Raw genomic sequence first — 12,416 nt, 5'->3', positions numbered from 1 at the left:
TTCAAGCCCCTCAGTCTGTGGTATTTTGTTATGACAGCCTGAGCCGACTAAGACACCAAGCAAAGTGAGGACGCTCCAGTCTCACCTGCAGTATGACTGAAAACATAGAAAGAGGCAACCGAGGCGGCAGTGTTCTCTATCAAGGCTTTCTCTCCCAACCCACAGGGCTCCACTGCGTGTTTGATGCTTTTCTCCACAGAGCCATACTTTCGGAAACTGCTTGCAAATACTCAAATGATAGAAGGAGACATCATACCTGGCACCAAAGGGTGGTGGGTAGCACCCTGCCCTCAGCCACCCTCCAACCGACCCACATCTGTGCACTAAAATGGGTGAATCAGGCACACCAAGACATACCAACAACTGCGTTCTGTTCAGAAAGACAGCGGTGTTTCAGTTAGGAAGCAGTTTTGGTTGGGACTCATGACAGCAAACAGAAACGTTTCCTCAGGCAATCTTCCCACGGGATTTCTGCCTAAATGAGAATCTCATAGGACTTTTTATTAAACTATTGTTTGTTTGTTTTATTAAACAGTAGACATTTCAAAAAGTTCAGTTTTTCCCCTCTAAAACTAGGCTCTAATTGCAGATTAGAGTAAAGCAGCAACTAGATTCTTTGAGACACTGTTAGAAAATTACTTTAAACATTCAGGAGCTTATGTTTTAAAAAAGGGAACAGTCTAACATTGTATTTGTAAAATACACTGTTTTTCTCTGATACTTCTACCCTGGGGATTTCAAAACACTCTTCAAACTTAGTGGTTTAAAAAAAAAAAAAATCCCATGTCCATCTTACAGAAGAAATGGGAAAAATAAGGAAAGTAATTGGCAACAGGCTACGAAGGCCCCCAAGTCCAGAGGTCTACTTCTACAAGAAAGAGAAACACTCATGCCACATTATCAAAGGCATAAAACTTGGTTACAAAATAGAGAAAGGAAATATTAGTATTTCATGATTGCGACAATCAAAGCTGCTCTGAAATTGGGCCTGGACACCAAGTAGAGTGGCAATAGGATGCTTAAGCTGAAAAGATGCTCTACATTTTAGAATCTGTGATTCTAAATATTAATCAATATTGCATTACGTCCAATAGTGAAGAAATGGCTAGAAAAGGGAACTCTCTGAAGTGTAAAATTCTGAGAGTGCTAAAATAAAACTAACCTTCAAAATTTTTAGAAGATTAACACTATTTCATCTTTCCAATAATTTTAATAAAGAACTTCATCTATACAAAACCCAGCCCCACTTGTAAGCATCCAGTGTCAGTATGCTCCTCTCTCCTATATTTGCCTATTGCAGGGGGAAGAGACAGGAGCTTACAGCTTTGGGGAAGCAAAACGTAGCTTCTTCTCATAAAAAGGTTTTAAGCCACTGGCCTAGACATTCATAGCAGTTGTTATAAAAATTAAGGGAGGGGCCGGCTCCGTGGCCGAGTGGTTAAGTTCGAGTGCTCCGCTGCGGCGGCCCAGGGTTCGGATCCTGGGCGGGGACATGGCACTGCTCGTCAGGCCACGTTGAGGCGGCGTCCCACATCCCACATCTAGAAGGACCTGCAACTAAGATATACAACTATGTAAAGAGGGGTTTAGGGGCATAAAGCAGAAAAAAAAAAAAGAAGATGGCAACAGTTGTTAGCTCAGGTGCCAATCTTTAAAAAAAAGAAAAATTAAGGGAAACATAAACTAGCCTTCCCAATCCATTTAAAAATAGAATCTAGTCCTACTCTGTTATTTCTCCCAGAGAGATGCAGTCACTTGTTCATAGTCACATGGAGAACTGGTGATTACACCAGGAAATGAAACCCAGTCTCCTCACTCTTAGTCTGGTACCCTTTCTAATATACCATGTTGCCTCCCATTTAGTAATCAAAGTAGCAGTAAATCAAGACCTAAAGAAGTAAGGAATCTGCCTAAGAAAAACCAGAGTCTCCTTAGTCCTAGAATGAATTCTAACCTTGAAAAGCAAATGAAGAATGTTTGAGAAAAGCTTGCCACCAAATCTAGCAGAATACTTTATACCTGGTACTCTGTTTCTCTATCACGCTAGCTCCTCCAATCTTATAACTGTGCCTTTTCAAATTGTCCTGCTTCATGAGTACAAAAACAATTGTGTTTTTTTTTTCCCCCCCCCCCCAGAAAGGTTAGGTCAGAAAGGAGAAAATAATCTAGTTTCTTTCTTGCAGCATTTTGGCATACTGGGACTGTGCAGGAATGTACCTACTTGTCGAATATTCCCACACTCCTGAGTCGTTAACAGTAACCAGCAGAGGCATGTTCCACACACTCCCCAAATATCTGAGCTGGCAACAACAAAAGACATTCAGAGATCTTAGCCCTGGGACAATAGCTTCTGTCAGTCAACTACAGTTCTCACGACTCTGTGTTTCTGTTCTTACTTCAACTTCATACCAGAGAGCATATTACACCTGTGCAAGTGCTTGAGAAATCACGCAAACGAATTCGCACATTAGCACAACAATTTTGGCAGGGCACCTATACTAATAAAAATGTATAAGTTTTTTTAAAAAAATTCAACTACCTTACACAAGCATATTACTCTTAGCATTTACACAGATTTGACAAAGGACCTGGGACCCCAAAACTCTTCCTCAAGACCAATACCAAAAAGGATCAGGTGGAGTTTCCATGCAAAGGGAGTTACCCAGTAAGAAGGCAAAGATGAGTATTTTCTCTCTTACCTGAAGCCAAAGGTCGGATCCACTCTTTGCTATTTAGGTCAAGTCTCCAGAGGTCATTAAAGGCGGCATTGCAGCTGCTCTGGGTACAGCCTCCAAATACGTACATAGACTGATTAGCATCATAGTAGCATGCACCTAGAAAGAACACAGTAAATTAATAACTGATGTCTAATTCTGAAGCCCCTCTAACACCTTAACCAAGGCCCATATCTTTCAAAGATCAATTTTCACACATTTTGCAACTCTGTTCCCAGGTAGCAACCTTCTATAACCAGGCTCTTGTTTTCAGGTTGGTCAGTATCACACTAACCTTTAAATAAGGCCCAGAGAAAAGCTATGGAAATCTTATTTCTGAGCACACTAAGCAAACTGACAATGATGCCATTAAATAAGACAATCTAATTCCAGCATGAGCATACAAGATTCATATTAAGGGTGCTCAATGAGTGAAATTTCAGAACAGCTGCATAATTAATCTAAATCTGCATCATAATCCTCCAGGGCTAGGCAAAAGATAGTCAGTGCTAACAGATGTACTCTGTCCCCCATTTCTCTCCTCCAGTCCTTCACTTATTGCTTTTGCTTTCAAATGAAACCTGGAACACACACCAATAAACAAATCTTTATATGAAAGAGAATGACAGAAAACAATTTTAATCAATTCCAGTAAGTAACCACACATAAAGACCAATGTAGCTTGGGGATCGCAAAAGTAGGATGGTCTCAAAACAACTGAGAGAAAAAGCATGAAAGTCATTAAGCCCCTAGATGTATAAAAAAACCCACCAAGGCAGGCTGGTTGACGTGGAATAGAAAACCAACGCAGCAAGGAATATTTACAAAGCACCAAGGTCTCTGAGAAGAGCCTTTTAAATTAGATGATTATATACACTTCATGAATGGGCACCATTCCAAAGAAAAGAGGCAATGACTGTGAGAGGGGCTGTTCTCTAAAACTAGAAAGACCAGCGTCAGAGTCTAACGAGAGGCATGAGAGCTAAGCTCTGGACCTTGCTTCTCACTGGAAAGCTCATTTAGTCTTTCTTTTGGAAAAGATGACCACATTCCTTACAGTCCTACATTTCCCAAGTTGGATCTCAGGAAGAGAGCTGAGCAAAACTTTCCTTTCCATTGTTTTCACGCATACCAGCAGGGGAAAAAGACCTCTCGATGTTCACGTGAAACTATGCTAGAAGAGTTAAGCGTCACATAAAAAGAAAGGGAAAGGGAAAAGAAATTAGGAGATCCAACCCACTAGTGCAGGGTTTCAGTGACCATCCAGCTTATTTGTAGGTCTAGTTCAGTTCAGCACACCACTGTTTTTAAGATCTCTTCGGAAATCTGGCACCACTTACTCAAGTTCAGGAAAAGGGAAATGCCACTGCTGTAATTACCTCTGTGAGATATACTAACTCTGGGAATAAACCTCTTTTTCCCCCCCTTAACTCAGCCCATCTGATTGGCCCTTTAAGGAATCTACACTAGGGAGGCCAAGTTAGAAAATCAGATGAGTTAAGAGGTAATAAAAGCAGTGTGTTTAATCACTTGACCCAGGAATCTCAGTCAGTAGGAGTAAATCCAAATCATCTGACCTGTGACACTGCAGTAATGGAGCTGCAGACTTGTCAAATTAACAAAGAAATTAATGAAACTAGAGATGTGAAGAAATGAAATATCCTCTAATCATCAATAGGTTCACAACTGCAAAATACTAAATACATTCCCAGAACTCAGACATGCTACAATGGTATATGAAGATTTAAATGATCTTACATCTTCCATTTTCTTTGCCTTTGAAAATAACTTCTAATCTATATGTAAATCAGTTTTTTAATCCACAGACCAATAAGAATGGTTAAGAATTGCAAATAACAAAGGATCGAGTTAGACAACATTAGTTAAACAAAAAGGAAAATTACTGAAGTCACATTTTAACCTCCACTATGGTCTTCTCATACCTTTCTTGAACTAGGTACTACAACAAAGGGGACAATTTTGAAGTGAACCAACTGATGCCAACTCATAAAAGAATATTCTTTCCCTCTTGATAATCCATATCACCAGAACAGAAATTAGCAACGTCCTATGGCTTCTGAAACCTTAATTTGTGTACATTATAACAATGTTTAATAAGACAAGTCCATGATTTCCCAACTAAAAGAGTCAAAGGCTCATTCATGCCTCACCATTCCTCGAAAATCAACTCTCGCCAGCTGCTTCCTTTGTGCAGCAAAAGAGCACAGTGCCTTTCTTTCTCAAAGAGGCAGCAAACATGCTGCTTCTCTATTTGGAGTGAAAACCCAGCCAGCAGCTGGGCCCCAGGAGGTCCTTACCACGTGTATTTTAATCCCATACTAAAATAAGACAGTCGGCATTTTCCTGCTTCTCTTTGAGCAAACAAAGGTTTCTGGAAGAGGAAGGTACAGCCCAAACCTATGCAAAGCTAATGGAAACTGAAATGACCAGTTTCACATACTGTATTTTCAATGTCCAGCAGTCAATTATCAACGACACTTGGAGAGGAAGGGAGTCAACTGAGGCAGCTATGTTGAGAACTCAGATAAAACGCAATGAGAAAACCATCAATAACACACTCAAATATTTTAAGCATCTTACTGAACTTTGTCTATTTTTATTTAAGATACCTCCACGCTGGTATGGGTGGGGATGGGGGGACTCAACAACTTCAATAGGCCTTTTAGAAGAAATTAAGAATTTAAGCAAATACCAGTGCTCAAGTAGTCATTTCCCTTTTACCAAAGTTCTCCACCCAAAGAGGTTTCCCTTTCAGAATATTTAGACCATTGGAATGTACTATAAAAAAGTAACAGTTCAGAGTACAGTATGAATACTCTACTAAGAAATAACATGGAGAAGGTTTATTACAACTACTAGATTTTTTCAAATTTTCTCAAATGTGCTTGACTGCTCCATGAACTAGTGCAAGAGATACTGGTTAATATCTAATAATCCCTATTAAAAGACAAGTCAAATATTCACAATTACGCACACAGCAAGCAAATGGCCCTTTAACATTCTGAATACTTCCCTACGGTATTACAATCCTCTTGAGTGTAAGGTCTTCCAGTTGTTTCATATTTTCTGTGGTGCCTGTAGTCACTCAATAAATGTTCACTGAACTCTTTTGCACTTTCAGATGTTAAATACTCTTTTGTTTCCCCACTGTTCTCCAGGGAAAGGTCCTGAGGCATTTATCCCATACTTCAAGAGACTATGCTGTCATGTGTCTTACATCCACAAGCCAGGACATATTTGATAAGGCCTGTAATTACATAACTATGGAACAAGCAAGGTTGGTTATCTAGTCCAGGCCTGCTGGCTACTGCAGAAGCACGATTAGCTTGCATGTGGGATGACCTGACCATATTTGGAGCCTGAACACTAAAATGTTTTTCAAAGCATGATGCTGGGGACTCACCAGACCCCTCTGTCAATCTGAAAAGGACATCCTACAATCTGAAAAGGATATCCTATGTTAATCAAGGCTTGCATAATTGGTCATGCACAAACTCACCAAAAACTAGGGCTACTGGCTTCACTTTACTTCCCCTGCCTTTTTTGTCCCAGACTTTTACATAGGCAAGAACCCATACTGCTCAATGTTTGTTAAACTTAATTCCACAGAATTTAATAGATATCAACTCTGACCAGGTGTTATGAAAGGTGCACAGACGTCTAGGACATGGAACCTGCCTGTCCTCAAGCAGACAACAACCTTGTGGAGGAGGCATCACCATCATCTTATCATTTTTCAGTTTAAAACATGTTTTTTAAAGTGTTTCCTCAATTAAATTTCCTAGCAATCTTGTGGTATAAACGGAATTTGTCACACACATTTTACAGATGAGGAAATTTGGGTTACAGAAGCCAAGGAACTTGCTTCCCAAGTCTAAAATTGTTCTTCTGCACGCAGCTTCTCTTAAACAGACAATTATGGTAAAAGACAGGTGGCAATAAACCGTCAGAGGAAGGTATGAAGAGTCTCTCAGGGGAGTGCAAGCAGAGGAAGAAGAGCTTAATCTCCATGGTGGGGAATTTGAGAGGAGTTTGTGAAAAAGGTAGCTTTTGGCTTTGTCTCTGAGATGGGTTTTGGAGGACAGGACATTTTCAATCAATTAACAAGGGGTGAACAATTCTAGGGATGGAAAAAAATGGGAGGGAAGCAGAGAATGAAATCCGGGCATCCAAGCAAAGCTGTGAAGTGGAGAAGTTTAAAACACAACAAGAAGCCTCGTGTGGGTGGAGCCTGGCTGTGTGAGGATGAGGCAGTGAGTCAGGCTGAAGGGCGAGCTAGGGCCTTGAAAGCCAGGTGGACTGGTAACTTCTACAAGCAGTGCAGAAAGGCTGAGCCTTTTGGCAGAAGAATGACACGGCTGGTTTTACGTTTCAGACTTGCGATGTTCCCTGACAGGGGCTCCCGCCATTTTGGAAGATCACAATTCTTTATGTGTAGGATCATCCCATTCACTGCAGGACATTGAGCATACTTGGTCCTTGCCTACTAAATGCTTGTAGTGCTTTCCAGTCAAGATATCTAACAATGACCTTACCCATTTCCAAAGGCCCCAGTTTTAGAGATGGTTGCCACCAGTGTCTATTCCAGGTTCAGATGAAGAGAGAGGACAAGCAAGAAGACCATTTAGGAAAGATTCAGGAAAGACTGAATGATTAGATCCTAAGTGTGAGTAATGGGGAAAAACAGGAAAGATATGAGAGAGATTGCAGAGATGGAACAGAATCAATAGGATTTGACTTTTGTTGTTGAGGGAAGGATAGGAATTGAGGATGAATCCAAGATTTTAAGCTTATGTAACTGAGAGAATGATAATGCCATTAGGGAGAGGAGAAAATCTGGGGGGAAGTGAATTCCACTTTTAGCTGACTAAATATGAAACATCTGTGTATCTCTATGGCAATATGAGCAAAGAATTAAAAATGTCAATTTAGACCTTAACATGAGTCAGGAATAAGAAACAAAATTGAGCCCAAGAGAGAAATATACAGTAGGAAGAGGAAAGAAATTAAAGGAATTCTTTGCTTTCAACCTATTTTGAAAACTGCCCACTTCCCTGTAATTGCCTGCTTCAGTGTGCCACTTAGATAGCATTCAGAGACAGACAGAAGGAAACAATGTGGGACAGACCAAAAGAGACAATGAGACACAGAAACACCTTTTAAAACAATCCATGACAACTTTTCTTGGATTTCAAGTGAAGATATGAAAAAAACTTTTGAATAAAAACAACTATCAGAACCCACCAACCTCTGAACTTCTGTGAGCTGATTCACTGTACTATTCCTTTCCACTCCCCCTTCAAACAATTGCCTCTATTTTGTGGTAATACTCTTTCCAAACGCTAGTTAAACAAAAAATATTTTTTTTCCTCTCTCATCACAAAGCTGAACTATTGCTATGATAATTATTCACCTCTGAATATTTCCTATTCTCGTTTCTATTTTATCCAGATTCATTTAATTTTCCTCATTTAGGGCTCCAAAACTACTCGTTTCAAAAAACCATCAAAAAAACCCAGTCTTCATTAGAATGACAAAAATAACTAAAACTAATAGTAACAAATGTTGGAGAGGTTGTGGAGAAAAAGGAACCCTCATACACTTCTGGTGGGAATGCAAACTGGTGCAGCCACTATGGAAAACAGTATGGAGATTCCTCAAAAAATTAAAAATAGAACTACCATACGACCCAGCCATCCCACTACTGCGTATCTATCCAAAGAGCTTGAAGTCAGCAGTTCCAAACATCCCATGCACCCCAATGTTCATTGCAGCATGATTTACAATAGCCAAGATGTGGAAGCAACCTAAGTGCCCATCAACAGATGACTGGATAAAGATGTGGTATATATACACAATGGAATACTACTCAGCTGTAAAAAAAGAACAAAATCATCCCATTTGCAACAACATGGATGGAACTTGAGGGAATTATGTTAAGTGAAATAAGCCAGATAGAGAAAGACAATCTCTGTATGACTCCACTCATATAAGGAATTTAAAAAGGTAGACAAAGAGAACAGATTAGTGGCTACCAGGGGAAAGGGGGGGTGGGGGTGGGCACAAAGGGTGAAGGGCTGCACCTACAACACGACTGACAGACAATAATGTACAACTGAAATTTCACAAGACTGTAACCCATCATTAACTCAATAAAAAATTTAAAAAACAAAACAAAACAAAAACCCAGTCTTCAGCCTTTAGAAACCGTGTCTCTATTTCTTATTCCAATTATCTACAGGTAATTGAGTCACCCCTCTCTCAACAATAAATACTGGGCCTAACACAGATCCTCCTGTACTTTCATTAAATATTCTCAGGAAGGATTCATTTACAGTTTATTGCAGCAACTGTCAAAGTGTGGTCTGTGGACTCCTGAAAACATCTGTGACCCTTTCAAAACTATTTTTACAACAATAATAATAATGAGGAGGATGAGGAGAAGGGCGATAAGAAGGAGAAGTAATTAATTGCCCTTTTCAGTGTGTTGACATTTGCACTAACAGCACAAAAGCAATGCTGGCTAAAACTGTTGCAGCCTGTGCATGAATCAAGGCAGGGGCACTCCACTATTGCAGAGATCACTATATTCTTCACTGTCACCCACTCACCATCTAAAACAAACAAACAAAGCCAGTTCTGACTTCACAGACCCCCAAAAGGGTCTCATAGATGCCCTGCTCCCCAGAGGTCCAGGAATCCCACTTTGAGATCCACCGCTCTAGAGAGTTGACAACAGCACAAGTAAAAATAGCTCCTTGAGAGAAATGAAAACACAGCAATAGTTTGGCCTGTGCCTTTGATCTATTTTGATCCAATTAAAAGACAAGAGTTGTAATTACAAAGAGTTGTAATTATTTACTAAACTCTCTTCTGGATAGGAGAGTATAACTTTAGGTCTGGGGCAGCCTCCGAGATGGCCTCCAATGATCCTCACTTCCCAGCATTTACACCCTTGGTCAATCCGTGTGTGACCAAGATAACACAGCAGAAAAGACGGCATTCACTTCAGAGGTTAGGTTGTAAAAGACACCATGGCTTCCATCTTGGTGTGCGTCTCTTTCTCAGATTATTCGTTCTGTGGGCAGCCAGCTGCCAAGCTGTGAGCAGTTCTATGGAGAGGTCCATGTAGTAAGAAACTAAAGCCTCCTGTCAACAGTTCCTGGAGTGAGCTTGGAAGCAGACCCTCCAAGCCCCAGTCAAACCTTGTCAGCCCTCACTGACTGACTCACTGCCACCTCATGAGAGACCCTGAGCCAGAACTTTCCAGCTAAGCCACTCCCAAATTCCTGACCCTCAGAAACTTTGTGAGATACTCGATGTTGTTTTAAGCTGCTAAGTTTTCAGGTAATTTTTATGCAACATGGATAACTAATACACTCTCCTTACCCTCAAGAGTTCAAAATATAGTTAAAAGAAAAAAAGACACATACGCATAAGCTAACAATGAAAGACAATGTGAGTTCAGTGCCAAATTAATATTCCAGACAACAACATAAGCTCAGAACAGGAACGTTGAACGTTTCTTCTGTGGGCTAGAGTTGAGAAAAGATATTGTGAAGGAGCTACAACTTCAACTGAGTCTTCAAGGAGAGGCAGGCTTCAGCTAAGTGGATGGGAATACTCCAGGGAGAAAGAAACAAATACGGCAAAATGACAGCTTGAAAAAAGAGAGCTCTTGGAAAAAGTTGGGAGATCAAGTGGTAAATTTAGACATAGGTCAAATTAAAGAGGGCTTTGAACATAAACTAAGTTTAGCTTTTATCTTGTAGGCAACAGACAGGCACTGAAGGTTTTTGAACAGGGAAATAATATAATGAAAGCAGTAATTATGAGAACTCTCTAACAGGCCCCTCCTCCCCGCAATGAGCTTTCTTTATGCAGCACTATTAATGGCCTTTACCGGCCTAAGATATGCCACATCTCAACCTCAATTGATGGAGGGATATGAATCACTAATAGAATAAAATGGTGTCTACAAAAATCAATTAACATGGAGAGTTAGTTCTAGAATAATTCAAAAACCCTAAATTATGTCTATTTGCCAGAACGTTTTATTTATAATTTTACTATTTAAATTTGTATTTTATAATCAATACCCTTTAGGTTCAAAATTTTTGTGTGATCCCAGTCAAATTCAGTGTTTGCTGAACATATAGTATGTTCAAATAAAGACTTATTGTTAAGACTTCGTGCTAAACTCTGGCTACTCCCTAAGCAGGATCTTAGAAATACCCTCATGTACACCTTTCCCTTGTTGTCCTCTTACATGTCAGATGTTTAAAAGTCTAATCAGCATAACACCTTGACCTCTTTGGAGCAGAGATATGAAAATCCAATGAAAAATTCAATGAAAAAGCAGAATATAAAATTAGAGTGCCTACAATGTATTCAGGCTCATGCTCTTCCCTAATTCTGACTGTAAAACTAATATAAACCCTCATTTTACACTCTCTTCATTAAAAAATCACATAATATCCATGCCTCCAAAGAAGTTTTTGGAAACATGACCGCAGGCAGGGTGTGATCCGCTTTCACGGTAAACACTTACTGTGTGAGAACCGCTGGGTGATCGGGGTTCCAGGATAAGGGTAAGTCCGACTCTCCCACTGAATGTTTCCTTCCTGGACAGCCTTTATGAAACCATGGTAACACTGGTGGGCTACACCTAAAGACAAAAATAACACATGCCTCAGCCGGGACATTTCACTTGTAAATCAAATTAGTAAAACTGCGTCTATTAACTGTCTTATCATTTTTATAAGACACAGCTTCTTTGAGGAACTCCAAATTTCTTTGATTTTTCATTCAAAGAAAGAAAATCACAGAATCTCCAAACTGGAAGATCCAATCGTCTCACTTTACCAAGGCTGGGGAAGGTTAAGTGACTCACTCAAGGTCACCAAATTAGCTCACACTGTAACTCTGCTCCCCTTGCTGTCACAACCATGAGGCAACACATCAAAATACCTGGGATTATTCACTCCAAGGCAAAGGAGCTGGGGGATAATTCAGCTTTGTGAGAAAGAGTACGCAGATCAGCGTCTGGAATATGACAGGCGTTTAGTAAATACCTATGGTTAGACCATAGCAATCAAGCATTCTCCATCTTAAATAAGGAGATAGTAGCTGACAGTGGATTATGAAATGATGAAATTATAACTAAAGAAAGCTGTTTTAAAAAGAGAGCTTTTACTATAATGGGGTTCCATGTCATTATACATTTGTCTAAACCCACAGAATGTATACTAAGTGTGAAGCCTAATGTAAACTATGGACTTTGGGGGATAACGATGTGTCAGCTGTAATAAATGTACCACTCTGGTGGAGAATGTTCATAGTAGGGGAGGCTGTGCACATGTGGGGGCAGGGGTTATATATGAAATCTCTGAACCTTCTGTTCAATTGGCTATAAACCTAAAACTGCTCTAAAAAATAAACTCTGATAAAAAAACAGTGAGAGGCTGGCCCCCTGGCCTAGTGGTTAAGTTCAACAAGCTCCACTTCGGTGGCCCAGGTTTAGTTCTTGGGCACGGACCTACAACACTCATCAGCAACCATGCTGTGGCAGCGACCCACATACAAAACAGAGGAAGACTGGCAACAGATCTTAGCTCAGGGCATATCTTCCTCAGGAAAAAAAAAAAGTGAGAGCTTCATGTTTCTGGAACAATCTATTTT

General features: G+C 40.1%; 1 protein-coding gene across 1 annotated transcript in view; it reads right to left on the bottom strand.

The window, feature by feature from the left end:
• Positions 1–12,416, bottom strand: part of FBXO42 (F-box protein 42) — an 88,213-nt gene that overhangs the window by 32,399 nt on the left and 43,398 nt on the right. The window contains exons 3-4 of the mRNA XM_046660639.1: positions 11,287–11,403; positions 2,700–2,834 (exon numbers count right to left, since the gene is read on the bottom strand). Coding sequence (XP_046516595.1) covers positions 2,700–2,834; positions 11,287–11,403 — 252 coding nt within the window. The remainder of the gene's footprint in view (positions 1–2,699; positions 2,835–11,286; positions 11,404–12,416) is intronic.

The sequence above is a fragment of the Equus quagga genome, chromosome 5 (assembly GCF_021613505.1).
Source record: "Equus quagga isolate Etosha38 chromosome 5, UCLA_HA_Equagga_1.0, whole genome shotgun sequence".
NCBI classification, from domain to species: domain Eukaryota; kingdom Metazoa; phylum Chordata; class Mammalia; order Perissodactyla; family Equidae; genus Equus; species Equus quagga.
Note: the sequence above shows the minus strand (reverse complement) of the source record. Positions and strands in the feature narration are given on the sequence as shown.